Raw genomic sequence first — 27,040 nt, forward strand, 5'->3', positions numbered from 1 at the left:
TTATCAGGTCCTACTGATCCCAAACAGCTAGGAGAAATTAAAAATGCATACCAAACAAAGTTCAGGTCTCAGGAGGTTAAATTGTCATTTTTATGAACAGAAAAGGAAAACCTCTGAAAGACATGTATATCAATACATCACATTGACTTTGTATTATTATTATTATTATTAGCTTGGGTAGCATTTAGATATTCCTTGCTTCAGATTTATAACAGTAGTTCAGTTATATGAATATTTTCATGACTAAAACCTGGACAGTCTGCTGCACATAATCTGTTTTCAAACTTACTGCCTGAAGGCATTAAATCTACATTTTTTTAAATCTCTGGTAAAGCTTATTTTTTTTATAAACTTTCATTTGATATCTGTTGATGTTTGGTTTGGCTCCGTTGCCCTGCAGCTCTTTTGTGTGTACATCTATGAGTTAATGTGTGTGTGTGTGTGTGTGCGTGTGTGTGTGTGTGTGTGTGATGCGAGTGCGTGTTTAATATGAATTACACAGCAGCCTTCAGCTGAGCAGTCTCACTGGTCAAAGACACACCCGTAACAATACTGATGATTCCCATGGACTCCACTAGATGAGCTTTAGTGATTGTTTATTTTGTGATTGGATATCGGTTGCCAGCCCTTGTGGGATGAGACCTGCTGTAATTACTGATCTTGTATTTGGAGATCAGTGTGTTCTTGTCACACAAGCTGGAGGCTGAGGTAAACAATATTTTCATAATGTTCTTATGCCGAAATCTGAGAGTTGTTTATTCTGTAGTTGTTAGACACAAAAAAGAAGACAAGGTGAGCCACTGCATATTTCCTCGCAGACCTGAAAGCTGAGGAAAGCTGCATTTTCAAGTATTATTTGCGACATGAAAGCAGAGCAAATTTTCTAGAGACATTATTGCACTACCCGCTCTTTCAATAAGACCTGATGTAGTATTATCCCGAACTAAAATTGTATTCTGAGAAGGAGAATAACAGGATGACATCTCGTTGCAACAGCTTGAAAGCACACCAGGTGGGTTGGTGATCAATTGTTGAGGTATTTTAAAGCCCCTATGTGAGGAATCGTCATAATTATAGTGTCTTTCAGATTATACTGATGACATACGTTTTTGTTTGTAGAAAAAAGGAGACACTCGGAGGAAAGTTTGTGCAGTCAGTTTCAACCCAGTCATCCTCAGCGGGGTAGATTAGTGCCTTTTTGATGCCTCGGGCGTCACCAAAGTCAGCAATTTGAAAAATCCCGAAAAAACTCTGCACAGACCTTTATGTGGCATGTTAGCTTTGCTTTCTGTGTTGATGTGCCGACGCAATATATGATGCCAAATAAATACTAGACCCTCTGAAATATCCCAACATATCCTTTTTTTATTAACTGCTGAACTCTTTTCCTGGGCAGCACATCTTGTTTACAGTACTTCCAATATGAAACAGCATCATCACACGTTTCTGTGTCTCTCTGCCGCCTCCTAGGTGTGCCAACGGATATTACGGCCAGCCCAGAGTGCCAGGGGGATCCTGCCAGCCCTGTGATTGCCATAGCAACCTCGACCTATCCATACCTGGCAGCTGTGATCCAATCACAGGCCAGTGTCTGCGCTGTCGCCAAGGTTATGGCGGCGCGTCGTGTGAAATTTGCGCTGATGGTTACTACGGAGATGCCGTCACAGCTAAAAACTGCCAGGGTAAGTACACTGACTAACAACAAGCATACAGAAGGAAAAAAACAAAAACAAAACACATACATGTAAATCTATCAGTAGCGGTGATTCGCTGTTGTCATTGTTTAAAGTTAAGAAAAAAATTAAAAGTTGAACTCATAACTAATAAAGCAAGTAAAGCACAGTGCCACAGTGACAGCTGTTCAGCAAAAGTTACAATCGCTTTAGAGTCCTGAGTGATATTACCGTATTGTATGCTCCAATATACTGATTTCTTACTAAATGAGGTTTTGGTACCACTGTAATAATTTTATTTACAGTTGGATTAGTAAACAATTCAGACGTCAACTTTAAAGCCTCCATTTGTAATACATCTGCTGTACTTAAGAAGGATGTGCACTGTTGACGGAGCTGGTGTGGCGTGTAATGTATGTTTTTAGTGGCTACGCATGCAGCACACATTTGGCGCAGGGTTGTATGAGTCACAGGCAAAACAAGACAGTGAGCTTTTGTTTTGCGATTGTTTCTTCACCTTGTTTAATGTGGGACTGTCAGCAACCACCAGCTAAATGCAGACAGGGTGATCAAGTCTCCTGAGTGGAGGCCCTGTTTGATGCAAGGTAGCCGATATCCAGAATGGCTAACTTACCTGTCAAAGATCATTTTAAATTAACAGACAACAACTTGTTGTTGGTGTTATTAGTAATTTAATTTAAAAAAAGATAGTATCCTGATAACATTTTGGCACCATATTGCACTAGTTCAGTACATGACTCCCTCTATAAAAATCACAAATTGTAGCTTTAACACTTATATTTAGCATGTTTATTGAGCTTTAGAAGTTTTTTATAGCTGGGTTATTTATTCAGTTATACCTACTAGTCCATACCCATTGAGTGCACAGTTGCCCACGTATAGTTTCACATGTTGTGTGTTTAGGATACAGGTCATAGGAAATTGCAGATTAAATAGTCAACTGAACCCATTAATAAGAGCAATGTATTCAGTTTTTTGTGAATTTGATAGTATGATTGCTTTATTGAAAGTACAGTAGTACCATTGCCAATAGTGGGATAGTTAGTGGGCTAAAACTGTACATTAGTAGTTGAGGTAGCACGTTGAAAGGCAGATAGTTAAAGTGTTTATATGTTGTATTGACTTAAAAGTGGGGCGCACTGACACAATGACACACTGACAGTTTCCGTGATTATGTACAGCATACCATACCATGACTTAGTCACACCAAAAATTAGGGGAAAAAAAAAACAAAACATTGGGCCACAGGGGGAGCCACAGCGATTGTTCGAATTTTAGCCATTTTTAAGCATTTTTCTGTTGTTATAGCGCCACCCAGTTGCAAATTAGAGTTAAATGTCTCCAGTCACCTTGAGGCGTCCTGTTCTACATATCTACCAAGTTTAGTAAAACAGAGATATGGCGGTTAGGCCTAGATAAGAACTTTAGATATTGGTCCCTAGATTATGTTCACCGAGTTTCATGCAGATCGGTCAAACTTCCTAGGAAGAGATCGATTTTAAGTGTTTTTCAAAAAATTCAAAATGGCAGAAAATCTATATAATAGTGTTGCACGATATACCGGTACTAAAATAGTACCGCGGTACTAGTGTATTCCAAACGGTACTATACTGCATTCGGAAAATACCGGTACTTTGAAACTGATTCAGTTCATTAATTTAGTTAATTTATTTTACTCAATTATGCACACAAACGCCTTTCTTGTTCCTATTGGAGCACAGATTGCGCAAGTGGTGTGTATGACAACACCTGTATCAACATTTGCAGCTGGCGCACGTGAAAAAAGGCAAGAGAAAGTCTGCCTCGCAACGGGAGACAACACGAGACAACACAAACTTGGTGGAACATTTGAGTTACCAAACCGTGACGTCCGTACCGAGGTACTTACCGAACCATGATTTTTTTTGGTACTGTTACACCCCTACTATTTATTGTTCTAAAGGTTTGTATCCAAAAGGACTTTTCCTTAGGAAAAGTACTGAAGAGTATCGAAAAGTATCGAAATTCATATTGGTATTGGTACCGAAACAAAGATTTTGGTATTGTGACAACACTACTATATAACCGAAAGTTATGGGTTCTTGAGGCAGATGTGTTCCTCATGAGGAGAGGCATCTCTGTGCAAAGTTTCATGTCTCTACGACATACGGGGCATGAGATGTGCCCATTCAAAGTTTGCAATTTCAATCGGTTGCTATAGCGCCCCCCTTTGGCCAATTGATGTAATATTGCTTCATTCGCATCCTCCCATGACCCTCGACCACTGTGCCAAATTTCACATGGATTGACCAAGTCAGTCAGGAGAAAAACGTGGAACAGACACACAGACAGAAAGAGTTTTCGTCATTATATAGTAAGATAAGATGGATGAGCCAAGCTCTCCCTGCTTCCTGTCTGTATGCTAACTGTCATTTTTTAGCTAGCAGGCTTCATATTCAACAGATATTTATGCAATCATCTCATGTTCAGTGAACTGAAAATGTCTAGCTATTATTTAGCCTAATTATTCTCCAAAGTATACAGGAAACCTGAAGGTCCTATCGACGATTTGTGACCCATTTCTGTTTAAAAAGGCTGCGTAGAAATATAAATAAAAGACTGGCCTAACTTTATGTTTATACTGCAGATCTCTGTGGTGCATACACACCACTAATGCCCTGCTCTTACACCTGGTGTAGCCAGTTTCATTGTTTATAATGGAAGCATAGTGTTGCAGCAGCCACTCAGTGAACAGTCCGCATCCATTACGTCTTCAATGTAGCCACTGCATAAGATTTGAGTCTGTTTAAAAACAACATATCGACTGAACAAATTGTCTTCAGATTTCCTATGAAGAGTTTGCCATCAAAATGATTTTAAAAATGCTGTTAAAAAAAAAAAAATTACTAGACATGGGGATGTTAAGAGGAAAAACATCATCTACTTTTCAGAAAAATCATTACAAAAAAGCCAATACTGCAGCTTCAGTGTCTCAGCAGGGGCGTTACACTGAACAGTAGTGCTTCCCCTATGAAACTCAATTTTAACTAAATGATACCTTTAATCCTTTTACTAAAACACTGAGTAGATACACCATCTGGAGTGTGTGGGGTGTGTGTGTGTGTGCGCGCGTGTGACTCTGCATCGGCAAGCAGCTGTGGTAGTAGGAGGTGTGATGTCGGAGCGGCCCACTGACTGCCAGCTGTGTTTAAGAGTGAGAATTAAAAAAAAAAAAAACTATACCTGTAAAAAAAAAAAAAAAAAGAGTGTGGAGAGACTGAACAAGAGAGGAAAGGAGAGATGGCAGCGAATACAGACGTACAGATGGCGTTTGTTTGTGAAGATCTTCATTAAAACCTGCGCTGCTGACGAAAACAGAGGCACTGGCAGCGAGACAGGCAGAGAGACACGTTAACAGATAGACACCTCACTGAGAGACAGACAGGCACTGCCAATAAATAGACATATAAAAGCGTCAGACAGACCCAGAGGCAGGGAGACAGGCTGACGGGGGGTATTAATGTGAATTTGATAGTCCATTGTTCTGTAGTTGTTTCCCCTCTCCACCCAGCTAAATGGTTATTGATTAATCAGCCTGATCTATTGCTCTCCTACAGTGCTGATCGGCTGCTCGTGTCTCGGAGTTGGAGGGTTGTTATCGATCCTGTACGAATGACCACCAGGAATTATTAAAACACAACAACTCTCCCTCTCTCTGCTTCTGTCAGTCTATCCCTCTCCCTCTCCGCCTGCCTCGCTCTGCCTATTGCTCCTGGTCTTAATGAATTTTATTGAGTGGAGCAGGAGAGTTCAGGCCAAGTCCATTTGTGCACTATTAGACTGTAAAAATCCTTTACTTTTTCCTTTGATGTCAGAGTTCCCGTCTGCGGACATTGTTGCCGCAGCCATTTTGTGTCTCCCTCTAATAGTGGTCGGGTGTAATTCAGTCAGAGAATGGAGAGAGGTTTGATTTTGCAAGCAAACTTGACCACAAAGCAATTTGTTTGAGGAATAAATTCAGGAAAAAGATCCCTTCTGACCATTTCTCACATTGGAGAAAGTCATTTGCAAGTTGTTGTGAAGATGTGTGAACTGCACTGTCACACATTTGTCCGATCGCTGGAACAAAGTGGATATGTAGTAATTCAATAATGTAATTATGCTTCCTGTGCGTCTGAGACTTAATGAATGTTTCATAGATACTTCATAGGGTAGATCAATAACCTCTTAGGGGATCGTTGGGAAACCTCACTATTCCAGTTTTATCACTCTTAATGGAGTGTGTGGTACAGTCCTCTGTGCTGAGGCACCGACTCTTTATTGGAATGATAGGCCCCCAAAAAGTAGTAAAGTACAATTAAAAGCCTGGAAAAGCTGAGTGTGAACCAACAATAACTCGTGCCAAAGCCCAAATTGAGGCAGCCTTTAATAAGTCAGTATCAGTTTGTTTAACTGTTATTTACAGGACAAATTACTTGGGGGTGTAACAATACATGTATTCGTATTGAACCGTTTGGTACGAGGCTTTCAGTTTGGTGTGCATTACAAACTGAAGAAAGCACTGAGCCAAAGCACAAGTTGCTGCACAGTGACAGATTCTTGGTAGCAGCTAACTAAGTAGCACACAAAGTCTACGGTTGCACAGCACAAACCCACCGAACCAAGAAGCAACAGCCATTGCATGGCCGTAGCTTCTCGTTCAGCAGCTAACAGCAGCTAACATTATCACAAAGCACACATCCTCAGCAGTGAGCAGTTGCTGCTGGTGGGCTAGGTCGCTTTTCTGCCACAGAGACTAAAAAGTACGTTAGTGATGGCTGTTTAGCTTGTGTTTGTATGACTGTGGCATTTCACAGAGATGTTCATTCACATACTTATTAGACTGAGTGGGTGAAAGAAAATACACTGATACTCGCGCTGTAATGCCAATAGTAACGTAGTATTGAAATAGTATGTAAGGGGTTATGTTAAGGAAGACTCCAGTGTGTCCTTGAGCAGACCTTTAGGCCCATCCAAAAAATCTTGGACAAAGAAATAATAAAAAAAAACAGTTCAACAGTCTAACTCTACAGTTCAGTACTTAAGCAGTTCCCTGTTTTTCACTTGTTCTCAAGTATTTTCTAACAAGTATAATGTGTTTAGAGAGAAATCACTGATTTTGCTTTAACCAGACTTTTACAAGTCCATTTCAGCCAAGCTGTAATTCCTGCTTTGTACAAAACACAAAAGCCCAAATTATGTCAGTTTTCATACATTTAAAATTTTCAAAAATAAAGGAAATTACTCTGACGTTTATACTTTTTTGCTGTATCAAAAATATACTGAATCATGACACCACTGTCCAGTATTGAATCGAACCATGAATTTTCTGATCTGGCACAGTAAACCCCTTCAAATTACTCATCTTTTATTTTGTTTATACAGTAGATGTATTTTGCACACACATTTCCACTTTTCTTGTAATTGCTGACAGTAAGAGAAAGCTCAGTGTGAATGGACACAAACAAATTTGATTAAGAAAAAGCTACATTTTTGTAATGTAAATTTCTTAGTATTTTAATGTATGTAAATCAAGTTGACAACCTCTCTACATGTCCTACATGGGGGCAGATGACACTTTTTACACAACACAAAATTTCACATGATCTGATTTAGCAACTATAACCAGTCATGGAGGCTTGTCACGCTTTAGATCCCTCATATGCAGATGTGATGTGCATTAGGCTCTAGTAAGAGCAATACTGAAAGGGTAACTTTGGTCATTTGTAACCTGAACCCTATTTTTCCATGTTTTTGTGTCCAAGTGATGAATGAAAGTTGGCAGCCTGGAAACAGGCTGCAATGTAACCACTGGTACCAATGCCTCGTCAATAAATGTCTACTAAAAGTGTTTGTTTTTGCCACTGACAGGCTCAGATTATTACTGTCTGACAACATTATGAAAATGATCCAGACAGAGACAGACCTTTTTGTAGAATACTAAGACATTTTTTATTTAACCAGAGGCAGCCCTGAATTTGCTGTAGCCAAACCCACCAGACTCCATTGAGATAAACATTAATTTTAGCGTTTGTAGAACCAGCGTATTTTCTCGTCTGTCTGGGTGAATTAAGGGTTCATTTCAAACAAATGAGAGTTGATCATTGTGAGAAAAACGAACCAAAATGTTCTTATTTGTTGAGTATTATTTGGTTTCAGTCTACTTTTAATAATTATAGTATTATATGTGATGTGTTTTTTGCTTTACTGCAATATGTTTTGACCTGTTTTACACGCTGTATTTTGTTGTTGTTTTTAATTTGTCTAGGATGCATTTTTACAGCTGGCAAAGGGACTGCCGATGAAAACTAGCCTTTCAGCTAATTCGGGTGCATTGACATATGTTCAAAAGTTGATTAATGTAAACTGACCCTTTTCATAAATAAATAAAATATGAGGATCAATTTTTTCTTTATTTAAATGGAGTCTGGTGGATTTCACAATAGTGATTTCGGGGCATTTTCTTATTTTATGAAAAGGATCCTACTTTCAGGAAAGAGGTCTGTCTCTGTAGGGATTCTTTCTATTATGTTGTCTGACAAGTGCAATAACAATCTGAGCCTGTCAGTGGCAAAAACAAGCACTAGTGGGCGCTCGTTGACGTGGCCTATGCCGTCTTTTTCGCGTCTCCCGTCTCGCTCAATGCTGGACCAACTTCTAAAAAACTAATGTTTGCCTCATTATTCTCTTTGACACAAAAACATAATAAAATAAGTTTGAAAAAAAAATACTGACGTCACCCTTTAAAGGTATTGCAAGTAGGTCTTTCCAAACCCAAAAACCCAGGAACATTACTAATAACATTACACAAAGCTAATTTGTGTTGCAATGGGCCAAAAGATTATATATCAAGCTGACGTTTTAATGCATTTACTATATAACGTTCCATCTCTTTGTCGTTAAGCCTTAAGGCCTCTGGACACCACATCTCATCAGCGTGCTCTTTACAGAAATATCCTACTTCTATGTGCACTTGTTTACCTCGACTGTGGACTCAATTAGCTGTTGGTGTGCACTGTATGACTGCCTAATGGACTGTATGGCACTTGGACTTCTCACCAATGCACCACTGTAGTGCTAATGATATAGAATAGATACACATTAGCCTCTCCTGACGTTTGTTTATACGACAGATTGCAGATTGCTTGGTAACAGAACATAATGTATTTCAAGTTGCAGGAAGATTGTTATCTTCACCATCAAGGCCGACGCCGAGGAAAAAGAAATACACAACAAAAAGCAACATTTTATCCCACAACAAGGCTCGCATTGTAGCGACTGACAGAACGGAGTCCAGATGGTCCCCGAAGGGTGAAGCTAGGGGGGTGAGAGACTGCGTGTGAGAGAGTGTGTGTGAAACAGGGACGGATGTAAATGTCCATGTTTGCTTGTATGTGTAGTCAGGCGTGTGTGGTTGAGTAGGTGTGTGTGTGTGTGTGTGTGTGGGAGGGCATGCATGCCTCTCTGCGTATCTATGTAAATCAATGTATGTTGTGTATGGTATGTGTGTTTTCTGCATATTTCTGTATGTGTGTGTGTGTGTGTGTGTGTGTGTGGACATCTGTTGTACCCCTCTCTCTCTCACTTCCCATCCCACACTCAGGTCGGTCCTTCTGTCTCTGTTACATCTAACAGTAGGAAATGGCAGGAGGTAAAAGAAGCGACCACTAGTACGCATGTGTGTCTATGTGATGTGATGTGTGTATCTCGTTTCTTGAGAAAAGTGTGTGTGTTTTTGTGTGCGTGTGTTGTGTGTGCTTCTGACAGCCCATCCACCAGATGGGAGCTGTGATGTTCAGGCTTTTAATTGTATATCTAAGGGACTGATTGGCGTGTGTGGGTGTGTCTTTTTTTCCATTCCCGTAGGATTTAAACAAGTTAAATAAAGTTGAAGTATCTCAGACAGAGACAGAGAGAGAGAGAGGATTGGAATGAGCTCTGATGAGGCCCAGCAGGCTGAAACGTTAGCATGTTTTGCTTTACTTGGCCAAAAAAAAAAAAAAAAAAAAAGGTCAGTCGAGATCAGTCAACTTTGTTCTGAAGACCTGTCTGTGTGCTACCTTTTTACCTTCAACATTAGAGTGAAATGAACTTTGGTTTAGCACCACAGTCAGATACAGGGAAGGTGCATCCTCTCAAACACCTCACTACTAGACTTGAAAGATCGTTTGTGGGAATAGGTTTTGATATTCCTGTAAGTAACCCATTCAGAAAGCATAAAAACTGCATGCACATGACAAAGGCCATGAACTCAACGCCAGAGAAATAAGGTTCAAGGCAGAGATGAGAATCTTCTGATGATTTATAATATTTAGGTCAATGTACTGTCATTATGAAAGGGACTGAACTCCCCCTACATCAAGAGGGTTTCTAGTTTAAGCACAGGGTGTGGGAGTTTGCATGTTCTCCCCGTGTCAGCGTGGGTTTTCTCCAGGTACTCCGGCTTCCTCCCTCAGTCCAAAGACATGCAGGTTAACTGGTGACTCTAAATTGTCCATAGGTGTGAATGTGAGTGTGAATGGTTGTCTGTCTCTATAGCCCCTTTTACACTGCCAGATTTTCCGCGAATGACACACAGAGCCGGATTGGCGAGTTGATCCGAGGTGCCCAATTTTACGCCTCGTAGGGTAGTCATATTGGCGGAACCCTTTTAGTTTAAAAAAGGCCGAGGCGGCCTTCTGCCACGGGAGGGGCTGTTGGAGACTTGTGGGAGGAGCTGTTGATGACGCCGCACGACGCGACCCACTGGTGGTGGATAAGCAGGAATTAGCGAGCAGCTAGTAGCAAGAGGGAAACACAAACCTGACAGACACTGTAAAGATGAGCAACTGGGGAGACAAAGAATTGTGCACCCTCCTTGTCCTCGCAAACGAAGAGGCCATTAACCGTCAGATGACAGGAACGGTGAAGAACGGGCTGACTTACGAGAAAATCGCCGAAGGACTTCCCTCCCAAGTCACTGTTTATGTCATATGCTGAGCTACACATTTTGTTACTTGCTCACGCCCCCCATTGCCCCAACAAAGGCGCATTCTGTATTAAACAAAAGTTTGCTGCACTCCCCGATTTTGTTTTTATACTGCCAGTGCTGAAAGAAGACTGATTGGGCTTTCCTGCAAATTTGCACAATTCCTGTTCAAAAAGGACTATTGTATCAGCCCTGTGATAGTCTGGTGACCTGTCCAGGGTGTACCCCGCCTCTCACCCAATGTCTGCTGGGATAGGCTCTAACACCCCCATTACCCCCAAAAGGATAAACGGTTACAGAAAATAAATGAATGCCCCCCCCTCCCCCCACCCCCCCACCCCCTCCAAAAATTCTGCTTTGTTTTGACGTTGAAGACGACTGGTTAGTCTTGTGTACCTTGTCCTTTTAGACGAATTAAAGGGGTTTGTATCAGGAGCACCTGCTTTGTTTTAGCACAGTCAGTTGTATTCTGTTGCATCTTCATCTTTGAGCTGTGGAGGGGATAAACTGTTATGAAATGTGAAACGTTTCTTTCTTATTGAAAACTGTGGATTTACTCATCAGAGAACATTTAAGACCTAAATATCTTGATGATGTCTGGATGTTTGTTGTTGCTGAATGTCATGATAATTTAGGCAAATCATGGTGTTCAGGATTTTTTCTTCTGAGGTAGCTATATTCGGCATTCACAGAGCTAGTTTATTTTCCTTTCATTTCAGCCCAACTGTACCTAATTCAAATTTTTTTTTTGTTATCTGGCAACATTTCAGAAGATTTGTTGAAATGGTCTTGGCTGGCACATTGTAGCTTCAGGGGCAGTTGATGAATGTCTGAGTTCAGTGTTTTATTTTCCTTCAGTAGCAGCGAGGAGGCATTTTCACACTGCCAGACAGCTCTCAGAGCCCTGATGTGGTTTTTAGCTGGCTTCTGAATTAAAGACAAATTAAAATAGAGGATTCAGTCGTGTCATCTTTCATGTCCTTAATTGTTGTCGGTGTTTGGTTGGATTGAAGGTGGTGAAGAGGTTCACTCGGATTTGGTGATTGAAGCTTTGTCTGGAAGGAGAACTTACTAGCTCTGCTTTCTGTTCACCCTCAACATCACTTTTTCTTCAGAGCAAACAGGGCAATTCAGTCAATTTATTTATGACATAAAGTCATATAAAATACAGTTCAAGTGAATGTAATCCTGTCAGTTCCTTCAATTTGTACATGTAAAAAAGACTATAGCAATGAATATATGTGTATGATTTGGAAAATTTATTGAAAATGTGAACGTGTCTTTGTGTTGTCAGTTAGCCTGTTGTCAAACTTGATGTGTCTTTAATATTCAAAATATAATCTGGCAAAACTAAATCAGCCCACTAGACTGAAGAATCTATTTGAGGAGGAGGAGATTTTCTCCAAAGTGCAGTCAGAGGGATATTAAAATGCATATCGACAGCTAATCCTGAAGAAGACCTTAAGCAGGATCAGAGCTCATCCAGCCGACTGTAGTGTGAAGTAAACACACTCACCAACTTGTGCTATTGTTAAACCAATATGTGTTACTTTATGTAATCATGTAGAAATGGTGCCATTAGAAAAATTACAATTGATGTTAAATATGCTGTCTCCTCTCCTGCAGCTTGTCAGTGCCATACGAATGGCTCTGTATCTGAGATCTGCGACAAGGAGACCGGAGGGTGTGAGTGCAAGAAGAACGTGGTTGGACGACAGTGTGATGAGTGCATGGTGAGTATAGTGACAGATGCCAATAATCTTTACAGATATTGTAAATGCGTTGGCGCCATTCCTGTGCAGCCTTTTTATTTGTATTTTGCCTTATTTTTGTACTTTTTCTACTCTATGCTGATTTATGTTCCGTCAAATTGTAATTCACTACTAATAATTACTGTTGTGCTATAAATGAGTTAGTATAAGGAGTTAAGGGAATTTAGAGACCCTTAAAGTCCTTCTTACTCATCAGTATCCTGCAGATATCAGTTTGTTATGTATATTTTTACATTTTCCTGCACCTCAGTTTTTGCTATGTCAGCTGTCAGGCCTGGTTGCCTCATGATTAGTAACGTCACACGTGCAGCATTAGATTAATATTCCACTCAAATCGGTTATTATTGTTTAAAGGGGACCTATTATGCTGTTCCTTATTTTCTGTCATATATATAACGACTGTGTACAATATATTTTCAGGCAAGATATAAATTTAGACAATACCGTTTATATCGAAATAGGGTCAAGTTGCGTTACATAACACATACCAGATTTCATTTCTCGTCTCTCACACTCTCGTCACAGCTCCGCCCCATACACTCACTCACAAGTTCTCCATCAACACTCAGAGAGACACAGAGCTGCTCCTCTGTTTAATCTGTCTGTTAATTAGTCTGCAGTGTGACATCGGTCTATATGTTGCACATGCTACGCTGAATCAGTCTGTGAGATGAATGAAATTACAGCAGCACACGTGGAGTACAGTGCTGTGCTGCTAGTTTATGTGTGAGGTGAATCATAGCATGTCGCTGTTCTTCTTGGTAGTTGTAGTCTATTTTGTGACATGGAGACAGCACCTGGATGCAGATGACAGATGTGTTTAAAAAATGCAGCGACAACACAGACGTTTGATATACAAGACATATATAACAAGGACAAAGTGTCTGTGGCTCCTCCCTCTCTCGGCCTCTCTGTTGGTGTTCTGTGCAATAATATTAAAAGCCTACATAAATAAACATATGTTCAAACACTAGATTCACTTGAAAGGCCAACAGATGGAAAGCGACTTTTTACTAGGGCTGCAACTAACAATTATTTTCATTGTCGACTAATCTGTCGATTATTTCTTTGATTAGTCGACTAATCATTTTATTGAAAAATGTGTTAAAATGTGGAAAAATGTTGTTCTGTCTCTCCCAAACCCCAAAATTATGTCATCTAATGTCTTGTTTCGTACTCACGCCAAAGGGTTTTGATTCACCATCATGGGAGAGTGTGTAAAGCTCAAAATCATGTAGGAACAAGCAAGCACTCTCAAAATAAATACACTCGTAAAGTGCACAGCCAAAAACAGTGAAAAAGGGAAAAACGCAGATGTTTCGACAGAAAGTCTTCTTCACACACTGAAGAAGACTTTCTGTCGAAACGTCTGTTGTGTACTGGTACTGCCATCCAAGCTGGTTGATTAAACTTACTAAAAGGACATTTGAGAGTGCTGGCGTTTTTCCCTTTTAGAGTGTGTAAAGCTGCCAATATCTGAACGTAAGAAGCTGCAATAAAAGTATTTTGGGGTACTTTTATAGCACTTTTCTATGAAAAATGACTCAAACCGATTAGTCGACCGATTTACTTCCACCCACAAAGATTTTTAATTGTTCCAAACTACAATGGATTTAGACCTATGTATGTATGTATGTATATATATATATATATATATATATATATATATATATGTAGTGTGTTACAATGTCAGATGTTCATATCAAACGATTCAAATAATGAAGTAAAGTGTGGGCAAAAACCTCAGACTTCATATCATTCTGAATACTCTCCCTCCAACTTTTTACTTTCAAGACAAACTGACATCAGCTTGTGACAGATTTCTCCTGACAAGTGTTCACATTACGTAGCCTACACTGCTGCATGCAGCTACATGCTTACAACAGGAAAACATGTAATCTTGCTCGCCGATGTTTTTATGGTAGAAAATGCCCCTTTTTTCCATTACAGTCATTCCCCTGGCTGTGACGGTGACGGTAGAGTGACGGTACAGAGACAAAATATATGGCAGACCTGGAATTGCTGGCCACTTAGAGGAGACTTGGCTTTTTTCAGAGGTTGTCTTAAAGAGACAGGCACTAAAACTGAGTGTGTCAGACAGAGTGCGAATACAGGGTTTCCAGCACAGACAGTATGAGGAAAATAAAGTGTTTTTTTGAACATTTAAGTGTGTAAATAAATTTAAGTAGAAACTCATAATACAAGTATGAGCCTGAAAATTAGCAGAATAGGTCCCCTTTAAAATGTGAATTAATGTTTTTGGTTTTGTAAAAGTTAATCTGTCGTCAAGTGCTTCATCTATTCTGGTGTATTCTTTTGTTATTCTGGTGTATTCTTTTGTTATTTGCACAACAAAAATTGTGATTGTGACAATGATGATGATTCATAATGTTTTTATTTCATTCTCACAAAAGACAAGATGCTCTTCTTTTGGTTTTCTGCTTTCACTTTCAGTTCTTGTACTTTCCATTTGTTGTTTTCATCTGTCCTGCTCACTCATTCTCATTGGTCCCCCTCCACCGCTCTGTGCTGTGATTGGTCCAGCCCAACTGTTGGTGGGATGCTGAGCGTCAGGACTGTATTCCCTGTCGCTGCAGCCCCCACGGCTCTATGTCTCAGCGCTGTGACATCGAGGGCCGCTGCATCTGTCGCCCCGGCTTTGTGGGCCGACGCTGTGACCTGCGTCGCCAAGGTTACGAGAGGCGGGAGACCCGCAGGCCAGTGGAGCGTGTTCCCATAGAGGCCGTGCAGCAGAGATGGGGGGGGTCCTCCCGCACAGGGGGTTGTCCCAGGGGCGCGTACAGGCCTAGGACAGGGGTAACACACACTGCATGGTGTGTTTTAAGCAGCATGGGTGTGTTTTCTTGCTGTGTAGACATGTTAGATGAGGAACACATCTAGTGTACGAAGTAATGCAAGGTCACGAGTGCAGCATGAAGGGAAACATACACATAATGAGCAATCTTTAACATGTTTTAATATCAATGTGCCAATGAGGTGTCATCAAAAACCTCTTTAAGTAACTTAAGATGTTTGTTGTTGGTGCTGTAAATGTCATTATTTTTATGATTTTTTTCTGAGGTAGCTGACGACTCATTCATTTTTTTTATCTGGTAACATTCAAAAGATTTGTTGAAATCATGTAGGCTGGCACATTGTAGCTTAAGGGGTAAAATTAGGGTCAAATTAAAATGAATAAGAATTCAGGTCAAGTCATCTTTCATGTCCTCTCTCCTTCCCGGAATATTATCCTGAGAAGACTGAAAATCTCAACAGATATAAAGAAAAACATTCCTTCATTTTTACCTCCTCACTCTTCAGAGACAAGTTTTGCAGTGTGTGCTGTTATAACCTCCATGTCTCTGATTTGCTAGAGTGTGTCTGCAACTTGTCTCACCCTGATTCCACTACTTTTTCTCAACTACCTGTTCCCTTTGTCTTTGTCTGTGTTCCTCCAGCCTCAGACTCACGGCATCAGCACAGGCGGAGCGTGTGTCCCGTGTCACTGCAACTCGTTTGGTTCCAAGTCGTTTGACTGTGACGAAACCGGTCAGTGTCGGTGCCAGCCGGGCGTCACCGGACCCAAATGCGACCGGTGTGCACGAGGATTCTTTAACTTCCAGGAGGGCGGCTGCACACGTAAGCACAGAAGGTGGAGGAGAGAGACCAGAGTGTTTGTTGAAAAAGTTGGCAATCACCCGCAGAACAAAAGAATAGCTCAATCCACTGGAACTCCTGACAAAATCAAACCTGTGTTTATACTGTAATTTGTAATGAAAGTCAGCAATCACAAAACTGCTGCTCCACTTTTCTGTCTTTTTAATCTAAAGTTTACACACATTGTCAGCAGAGCTATTCCATTAAAAAATAGCTATTGTGTAATTGTATTCCTTCATATCATGCTGGCAGTTTTATAATTATTGCAAACCTTTTTTCGCTCACAAGCAGACCACAGCTAAAAACCTCTCACACAAAACATCACAGCAAAATAGGACAAAATTATATAAATGTGAGCCGCTGGCTTTAGTTAAATGAGCGCTGCTTTGTCTTCAGACGTACAGTGCTTTGTCGGTGTAGGCATTTCCTCCTGTTTCAGCTTCTCATGGACATAACAAAGTTTGCATCTATACCGTACAGCAAATAACTTGTAATTTGAAATATCATCAGTTTCCTGCAGAAACCACGAACTTCTATCTTATTAAAGCCAGGCTCGCAGAAATAATGAAGACCTCATAATTTTATTGCCATCGATCATGTATTTCTGACATTACGCTGTGTTTTATAAATAGTTGTGCAATAATTTTCCCCGGGGTTATTAAACATGTGTTGGCAAAGGCTATAGCCACATCAAACAAAGCATCCACCCATACATGCACATATATATATATATATATATATATATATATATATATATATATATATATATATATATATATATGTATATATATATATATTTAGATGATGGAAAGAACAAATGAAAGACAGAAGGAAGCAATAAAGAACGGTCAAATTCAAGTGCTGAAGAAAGATGAAATGTTGCCGGAGAAACTAGCTGCTGACTGATATGAATATCTTTGAAGGTTGAACACACAGATGGACAAGAAAACTGGTGGACAAGAAAAACAGCTGATAATTATCAAATGTGTTCAGTTTTATAGGGAAATACATGTTATGAATCATAAGGTTAATCAATAAATGTTAGGTAGAAAACACAGGACGTGAGATACCTGTGTTTTTGTTTTAGATTTCTATTTATTGACACTATGTTCCCACTTTAGTTCCGTAATTCCCATCTTGTTAGGATCAGTGCTTTATGTCCAACTGCAAACATTCCAGCCAATTCAATTTCTGCTGTTTTACCGAAATAGCTTTGTGCAGGAGCGGTGATTCAAAGTTAAATCAGCAGGGAGTTAACACCAAGCACATCCTTACTCACACCTCAAATTAAAGGTCAAGGTTTGCCTAAATTGTACAACATACCAGAGGGTCAAAGTTGCAGCGTGCTGGTATTGGATGTAGAGGATGGAATTCGTTTTGTAAATGGTGTGAAGTTTCTGTGTAAAACAGTTAGAGCCTCTACTCTAAAAGTAGAATATTTACACGTTGTTAATGTTGTTTTATTTATTTAATATCAGCAAGTTCTGCCAGTGGTAAAGGAAAGAATCATGTGTTACTGTGTGACACACTGACTCAGCAGCAACAACAGGTTATAAAGACAAAGATAGTTAGAAGCTAAAGCTGAACTATAGGCTACAGATCACAGTGTAAAAGTGAACCACCACATCACTGCTGATCGCCATTCCTGTACAGCAGGGTCGGTCTTTGTTTCACTGTTATAATCATTAAAAAGCAAAAGCAGCATGTGTATACATTCAGTAGGCTATATCTTCAGTAGCTAGCTAGCTAACCCTACACTTTTCAGGGTCTGATTTTGCTTTTGGAACAGGGAAGAAACGTATATCTTTTTCCAACCTCTCCAGGTAACGAGTATCATTAATACACGACGTGCCCCAGGCACAACATTTAGCTCCAAATCCACAACACCAGCCTGAAAATGAAGGAAATCTGAAAAGATTGCATCAGAGTCAATGGAGCACAGCTGTGTTATTGTTGTTGTTGGACCCTGGTCGGAGCTGTCCTGATGCTACGGTATGATTGGCCAGTCTGTGTCTAGGGGCGGGACTTAGCAAAGAGTCAGTTACTAGACTCTAGACTCTGGTTACTAGATACTGTAGGTACCATACCATATTCTACAAGTCAAATGTGGGTATATTATCAGAGTACTAGTCATTATTATCAATCACACGTGTCATTGGTAAACTGATCAAAAAGTTTACATCTGAAAGCAATTAACTGTTATCAACTGTTTGTTGCTAGAGCTGAGGATTTTCATTATCGTTCCCCCAGGGTGTGTCGAGTCATCTGAGAATACTTGAGTCATTTTCAGATGTCTATTATTAGACCGGAATATGTTCAAATTATTAAATCGTATGCCCTAAAAACTTGGCAACGCAGACAGCAGGTGCAGGAAACTTGGTGCTGCCCAAAATGAGGATTAAGCATCCGCGCACCCCCAAGTAAGACTATGAATAGCTTTTCCCACATATCTCCTTATGCAATTTATTATTGATGCCAACCGCTATTGACAGCCAAGAAGAACAGTCGTAAGTTAGCCAGAGAGCCTGATCATGCATCAGAAAGACAAGATAGGACTGGGAATTATTTGCTTTGATTCATCTTAACATCAGTGCCACAGTGCAGCTGTCAGGTTACAGACACAATATGCTGGCTGGTGTTTAATGTACCGCAGGCAAGTCAGAATACAAACATGATGCAGGCTGTGTCCAAAAAATGAAGTTATAGAGTGTCCACAACTAGCTTAAGAAGCATAACTTTGATTAACCATTAACAAAACAATGCAGCTCTCCTGTGAAGATGACCTCACATTTCATGAGCGTTAACATTTCTATTCAGCCAGCGTACAAAGCGAGAGTCCTCTGGCATCGGCTATTGTGTTTTCTCGGAAATGGTGATGATTGAGACAGTTAATTGGTAGTGAAATAAATTGAAATGAATGACACTGGGGGATTATGGGTGTTACTATAAACAGCTCAGTCTTTATGCAGTAACTCAATAAATTACCCTTTCAAATTCCTATAACTGAAGCTGTTTTATTTAATGATCGCTTGTCCGTATAATTTGGTATGCGCATAACATTCCCCCTCAGTATCAATCTCATAAACAGTTCACAATTTCTCTTTTGGTTTTTTGGAAAGTGACAAATAACAGTTAGATAAAGGCAGTGTTTTCTCTTCTTCACAAATTAACAGTACAACTAGAAACACACTGCCACCAAAACATTTCCCCTAAGGTTTGAGTTTCCAACAAAACGTGGCTCAGTGTGTTCAATCCCAGACACGTTGCTTTTGTTTCAATTTGGAGCCTGTTAGCCAGCGTGTCATGCTGAGAAAGCAAAGCTGTGTCACTTAAATATAGTCACTTTGATTTGTCTTCAGTTTATTCAAAGCCATTTAAAACGTACCTTGTCTCCTCTCCTGCAGCCTGCCAGTGCAGCCATGTGGGGAATAACTGTGACGCCAACACAGGGCAGTGTATCTGTCCTCCAAACACCATTGGTGAGAGGTGCGACCACTGTGCTCCCAACCACTGGGGCCATGATATTGTGACTGGATGCAAGGTAGGCTGGAAACTGTATTTGCAAAGAGCAGTTGCTAACATTTGTGTATCTTAGAGTACATGTAGTAAAACATGAATGGGCTCAGCAAACACACTAGAGGGACAGCATAAAAATTAGGCATATACTCTATTAGATAAAGATGAATTAACTTGTCTATATGTCAGTGAAAAACTAAAGCTAACTGTATCTCTTATGAGTCATTTCACTTTCCATTTTTTGAACATTGTCAGTCATGAAAAAATTCTGAGTTCTTTCAATTCTAATATAACCTCCTGAGACCCAAACATTTTTTTGGTTTCCATTAGTAGGACGTGATAAGTATAAAAAACTAAACATTGACACGATAATAAAGTCCCAATGTCGTCAAACGAGTACTTCCTAATTAACAGTGTCTTAGCTTCTTATTGTTGCTAAATTTGGTCAAATGTGTTGCCATATCAAACTACAAACATTATTAATCATAAAGAAACAAGTTTCAACCATAAAATGTGATCAGGTTTTGTACCTTGTCCACTTTTGTGTCGGGATCAGCTGCAGACTGACTTGGCAGAGATGGCTGCCATCTTGTTTTTACATGGATTTAGTATATTGTGCTCTTACTACCACTAGATGGCACAAAAAAGTGTCCACGAACGAGGACAACAGGTCTAAGTTAAGTAGAATGAAGTATAAGGTCAAGTAAACCCAAAATGCGATGTCCTCATATGAGGACACAGGGTCTCAGGAGGATATTGCTACTAGAAAAATGCTCTGTATCACTGGTTCCCAACCTGGAAGTCCAGACGCCAAACCTTCATTCACCGGGGGTCGCAAAATTTTCTTAGTTTTTTAAGTGGAGTAAGGAAACTTTTTTAAATTGTAAGTTGTTATTTATAAAATTAAGATTATGATTCAAGATATAAACCTAAACAAATCTCACAGGATAAGAGCACGGTGAAGACCTGAACACAAGCTGTACTCACAGAGTCTTCACCCGCTGCTAAACATCCTCATCTTGCATTAGAACACTTAATTAAAACAACAAAGAGCTAATAGAACAATGACCAAGAATCAGGGAGACCAAAACACTGAATTTGTCAAAAACTCATCTTTGGCATGTTGGTGCAGTGGTTAGCATTGTCGCCTCACAGCAAGAGGGTTCCTGGTTCGAACTCTTGGGTGGTGGGGGAACTCTGTGTGGAGTTTGCATGTTCTCCCCTGGTCACATCAAACTGTGTTCAAACTGTGTTGAATGATATTATATGAGATAAAGCAAGATAAATAAGCATGAGAGTCCACTTCCATCGCCCCGTGTGCAACCCAAACCTTTAAGAGCGGCACACAGCCTTAGAGGGGAAGAGACAAGAAACACTGCCGGTGCAGACGCCACTACAGTGAGAGGCTGGTGGTGGCCTGGTTTGAAACTTACACTGGACCTGTGCAACTGGAGACATCGACAAAAGCAGAGAGGCAGCCGGTTGTTCACCTAAATTGATAAATAGCTGAACTGAAATTATCCGAAGTGAACTGCTAAACTGAATAACTGCACCTTCAACATAAAAGAAGGAAGAAGAGGAAAAAGTCGCATTAACATTTGAGTGAAATCCAGTTACAACTCTGAGTAGTCAGAAACTGCACAGAATTTTAGACAGGACTTCACACACCTTGTCAGCGTGGGTTTTCTCTGGGTACTCCAGCTTCCTCCCACAGTCCAAAGACATGCAGGTTAATTGGTGACTCTAAATTGTCCGTAGGTGTGAATGTGAGTGTGAATGGTTGTCTGTGTCTATGTGTCAGCCCTGTGATAGTCTGGTGACCTGTCCAGGGTGTACCCCACCCCTCCAGGCCCCCAACAACCCCTGACAGTTTAAGCGGTTACGGAAAATGAATGAATGAATCATCTTTGATGTGATATATTCACAGGAGATAATCTGCTCAGAATTCATCCACATTGATCATTTTACACACATTTCCTACAGTTATTGTGTTCACTATTTGTGGTAATGTACATTTTATCAGTTACTCTGTACTCTTAGAGCTATGCATTAAATATAATATGAAACATCCATAAAACATGTCACTTGATCTGGGTGTGTCAGTTCAATCAATGGTAGAAAAAGTGTTCTTTAAGGAAGAGATTAGGAACCACTGCTCTGTGTATTAATCAACATAGACACGGAATAAATTCTCACATAAATTGAACTCAATAAGAGCACAGTAAAGGTAATATAATAAAAGAAAAACACTTGGTCAAGTTTAAACATGCATGAGTCTTTATCTAGTTTGCCTTTTTGTATTCCAGCTGGTTACCATTTAGTTGTTTTCTTCACTATCATCTTTGCTGTTCAGTTTTCTCTCCGTCTTAGCTCCATTTCATCTTCATTCCCTCTCTTATGTTCCGCTCCTTCCTGTGTGCTCTCCGCTCTCTCTCCTCCCATACTGTTCTCTTATTATCACAGCGCTTGTTTACACAGTCTTCTCTCTGTATTCCCTCCTCTTTATCACCTTTCTTTCTGTGACTCTTATCGCTCCCATTTCCTCTACTTCTGTGTTTTGCAACACGACTTTGTTCAAAGTGTTTGTAAAGTAATTGTTCTGCTCTGAAACCATCTCACCAAAGGGCCGCGAGGTAGCAATAACAGTAAACTATTAGAGGTAGCAATAGACTATTAGCAATTAGAGGCTTGAACATGAAAGTACTGTAAGTCTCAGTTTAACAGCCGATTGATCCAGAAAGGGTACATCGGGACAACAAAGAGGGATGAAACGCATCTTAGTGGTTCAAAACAAACATAAAAAGGTACCAAAGACAACAGAACAAAGTAAAAACATAGGAACAGAACAGTCAGTGAAGTACAGCAAAAGAAATAACAAGCCAGAACTGAGCAAAATACGTACACACAGCATATTCTTAAAGGGATACTTCACCCACAAAATCATCATGCATGCCTTTACGGGAAAGGAAGAATCCAAAAGCTGAGAAAATTCTTGATGATTTCCAGTAAGAGGGGTACACCTTTAACAACAGCAAAGCTATATCAAAACATCTGTTTACGAACTCTCACACATCTCATGCAGTATAATCCAAGTTTCATTTATCCAGGCTTATTTTCAGTCCTTCTCAAACACATGCGTTTTCACCAAAGGTATTCGTATTTAAAACTGAACTAAAAGTGATTCTTATCTATTCTCTTTTCAAAGCCAACCTTCATTCACAAAAACAGTGAGTTAACCTTGCTGAACACAGGAAGACTGCTGGTCTACCCTGGCCTTGATCAGTTTGTTTGTGTTATTGTGTGACTTTGGTGTTTTAAAGGGTTAGTTCGGATTCACCATAGCATACATAAATTTTACTTTCAGTTCAGTTTCCCGTCAAAAGGGGCTGGCTGATTGGATAAACGAGACTTGGATTATACTGCACAAGTTGTGTGAGTGTTTGTAGATGGACGTTTTGATATTTTTGCTGTTGTTATCCCCTATGACTTCAGTTCATCAAGAATTGTCTCCTTTTTTGGATTCTTTGTTCACTCTGGATTCTTCACAGATTTGAGGGGTGTTCATTTGGGGGGTGAAGTACTTCTTGAAGTATGAAACATTTAAGTCATTTAAGGTTACAAAGAGGTTAATGTTTAACACTTGACAAAAAGCCATAGCCACAAAATGTCAAAATCAACACTTAATCATATTGACAGTGAAAGACTATTGCCTCTGTTAACCATTTGAGCAACAAAAGAAATAATGACCCCAAAAATTAGCAAGAAATTAGTAAAAAGAGAAAATTAAGAACCAGAAAATTTGTAAAAAATAAATGAAAAATAAAAGAAAGAAAGCAAAACTTAAAAACAAACATGAAAAATGACCTGAAAAGAGTGCTTAGATTTATAATAATTCTATAACATAATTCTAAAATGTAATAATAATAAAAATTAAAAATATAATTTTTCTCTAGCTTTTCCTTTTTTCTCTAGTTTTTGAAAAAGAATAATTTTCTAAATCATGTTTTTGAAAGAAATCGCTGAAGGTTGAAAGGTTTTAATACTAGCGAAAAGCGCCTGAAAGCAGCACAAGAAATATGATGTTACTCCAGGTTTCAAAGGGTTAAAGAGTTTAAAATCACCAGTCATTGTTAACTCTTTGCCGGCTTAACCCTCTCATATAAACTCTGGAAAAAGTTAATTAACACTGACTACCGCAGTTGTTTTCATTTAACCAGACACACATTTACAACTGATGTATGAAAAAGAAGAAGGACTGTCCTATTCGTAAACAGAGATATCAAAATGTAACAAAAGGTAGTCCAAACTAAGAGTCTGAGGCACTCTGGGGTAGTGTAAAAAGCCTTTAATAAAATGGGGATATCAACGCGTTTCGACTATACAAGTCTTCATCAGGATATGACACATTTACAACTGTTGAGCTTATGATTGTGCAGCTTTTCTTGCAGCACATATGAAAGTTGTCTGTTTTTATGGTGTTTTCATCAATATCATATTTTAGAAGAACAAAACAGTGATTCCAGAGAGAAGCAGACAGAGGGGTCTACAGTCTGTGTTTGAAGGATATATCCAGGATGTCAAACTGACTCAGCAGCAACAACAGGTTAAAAAGACAAAGATAGTTAGAAGCTAAAGCCGAACTATAGGCTACAGATCACAGTGTAAAAGTGAACCACCACATCACTGCTGATCGACACACAAGACAATGAATATAAAGAGAAACTTTGCTGATATTGAACCAGCTGTGTGGCATCACAGTGTGTGCAGATGAACGGTGTTTGGCTTCACCCCTTTGCTGCTGCCAGCACCCAGACCTCCGCCGCTGGATGGGCAGGGATCTCCAGGGGAAGTCAAACACCGTTCATCTGCACACACTGTGATGACACAGAGCTGGTTCAATATCAGCAAAGTTTCCCTGCTTCCCTTCACTGGTTCCTGTACAGCAGGGTCAGCCTTTGTTTCAGTGTTACAATCATTAAAAAGCAAAAGCAGCATGTGTATACATTCAGTAGGCTATATCTTCAGTAGCTAGCTGGCTAACCCTACACTTTTTTTGGCCAGTCTGTGTCCAGGGCTGGGACTTAGCGAAGGGTCAATTGTAATGACACCCAGTGTTGGTCAGCTTTTCAGTAAGAACGTTATGATGCTCCTGAACTTTAGTGTTAACAGGTTGAGTTTTTAAAGTGAGTTCACTCCAGTTATGCATACTGTACACAAAACTCCACATGTTCAATCTTTAGACACTCTTTGAACATTAACATTACTCATCTTGCACCTCAAAGAAGTCAAATAAAATTCCACACTGATTTGACAGTATTCTGTTGCGTGCCTTGGAAATGTTGACTGTGTGCAACAGAACAAATATTTGCATTATACTTGATGAAAAAAACTTTCTGTTTGATGTTCTAATGTCTGAACAAAGCTTCTTCTAAGACACAAAGACTAATAACAGCAACAGAAATAATCTCTGTCTTCATTTCTGTGTCTGTGCTTGTAGCCGTGCGGTTGCAGCGTGATCGGCTCAGTGACCCAGCAGTGTAACGTTAACACAGGCTGCTGCATGTGCCGCGACTCCTTCAGAGGAGAGAAGTGCAACGAATGTCAACTGGGATACAGAGACTTTCCTCAGGTGAACGATCCAAATGATATCAACACTGCAAATATTACTGTTATCATCACAAAGGGGGGTTTTTTCATTTTATTGAGATATGAGAGGAGGCGTGGGAAAAAATCTCTGATAGGGTTTAGTCATTGGGGGTTGAGAGTTTGTGTCATTATACAAAGATGGGGAGGGAGATTTTTGTAGACATGACAATGACATTATAATGGATTTTATGAGCATAATAAATGCATAGCTGAATTCAAGGTAGAGGAACTGAATATTTTCATGAATAGCACAGTAGGAGAATAAAAAGAACTTAGTGATCCTGTCAGTGTTCAGAGGAATTTCGTGGTCTTTTTTAAAACTTTCTGGTGCTCAGTAGCTTCAGTCAAAAAGTAAAATTACAGGACAGCTCTGTGTTTGCTGTTTGTCTGAACTTCACTGATGTTTGGACCAGCATGGCAGTGAGAAGATAATGGCAACATTTTCATTTTGGAGTGAAGTTTAATGGTTTGGTGAAGCATAAAGCCAGGACACACTCTGGTAGCTCCTCTCTCAGCCTGTTATATTGTTGATAACAGCAGCTTGGCATTGTCTTCATCCGCATTTCCCACAGTGCACCCAGTGCGAGTGTAACGTCTCAGGATCGGACAGCCAGACCTGTGACTTGGAGAGAGAAGTGTGTGCCTGCGCAGATCGAACGGGAAAGTGCAGCTGCAAGGTACGGCATACACACTCACTATGTGATCTACTCACATGATGTTAAAGAAGAATTCAAGCCTTCGTGTTTTTCACTTCTCTGTCAACGCATTGCATAGTGGTTATTTAAGCTTTCACAAGGAAGAAAAAGTCGAACAAGCAGCACCAGTAATAATCAGCTTGGATGCCTCATTAATAGAACAAGTGTAATGTTTCGAGTTCATCTTTGTTTCAAACAGAGAATAACCTTGATAGATGGATAAAGAAATCCTGAAGTGAACAGGTCTGTGTTAGTCTCTCCGTGCCAACCCGCAATTTTAATTTGTTGCCTGGAAAGACTGTCAGAATTTTCTTAAATCCAATGTCAGTTCAAGTAGGTCAAACGATTAATGACAGGTCTCTCCTTCGACATGAGACACTTTTACACATGACTGAAAAAACTGTCACTTGTCTTTGTTTCCAACTTGAAAAAGAAGGCAGCTGTGCAGGAAACATTTTGAACTTCTGCAAAACTTTACACCAAAATCAGATCATGCTGTTGTAGCATCACACAGTACTTAAAAGGAAACTCTTGTATTTTTCAACCTGAACCCTGTTTTCCCATTTTTTGTGTCTCAAAGTGACTAATGGAGACATCTGTTTTTTAACCCATTGAAACTTGAGCAAATTGGCTTCTTTTAAAAACATGGGAAGAAGGCAATGATCCAAAAATTAGCAAGAATGAGAAAATTTAAATCAAGAAAATTAGTTTAAAAAAAAGTAAAAAAAAAAAACAAAAAAAAAACAAGGAAATGACCTGGAAAGCGTGCTAAAAAAATTATAATGTTTTGTAAAATAATTCAAAAATAATATTTATACATATAGTTTCCATAGCTTTTTTCTTTTTCCCTATTTTTTTTAAAGTAATTTTCTGAATCTATTATTCTATAATTATTTTATTGTAGTTGTAGGATATTCTTACCAAGTTGCTCATTGCCTTGTTCCCCCATATTTCTAAAAAAAAAAATCGCACCTATTTGCTCAAGGGTCAAAGGTTTAAATACTTGCAGAAGGCATCTGAAAGCTGCACAAGAAAAGTGATGTCGCTCCAGGTTTCAAAGGCTTAAATTGGTCC

General features: G+C 39.6%; 1 protein-coding gene across 1 annotated transcript in view; it reads left to right on the forward strand.

Annotated features, from left to right (window-relative positions):
* Positions 1 to 27,040, forward strand: part of lama2 (laminin, alpha 2) — a 332,854-nt gene that overhangs the window by 184,920 nt on the left and 120,894 nt on the right. Inside the window, exons 21-27 of the mRNA XM_078173904.1 lie at positions 1,471 to 1,682; positions 12,307 to 12,413; positions 14,997 to 15,269; positions 15,911 to 16,091; positions 19,514 to 19,650; positions 25,123 to 25,254; positions 25,844 to 25,948. Coding sequence (XP_078030030.1) covers positions 1,471 to 1,682; positions 12,307 to 12,413; positions 14,997 to 15,269; positions 15,911 to 16,091; positions 19,514 to 19,650; positions 25,123 to 25,254; positions 25,844 to 25,948 — 1,147 coding nt within the window. The remainder of the gene's footprint in view (positions 1 to 1,470; positions 1,683 to 12,306; positions 12,414 to 14,996; positions 15,270 to 15,910; positions 16,092 to 19,513; positions 19,651 to 25,122; positions 25,255 to 25,843; positions 25,949 to 27,040) is intronic.

This window comes from Epinephelus lanceolatus, chromosome 13 (assembly GCF_041903045.1).
Source record: "Epinephelus lanceolatus isolate andai-2023 chromosome 13, ASM4190304v1, whole genome shotgun sequence".
Lineage (NCBI taxonomy): Eukaryota > Metazoa > Chordata > Actinopteri > Perciformes > Serranidae > Epinephelus > Epinephelus lanceolatus.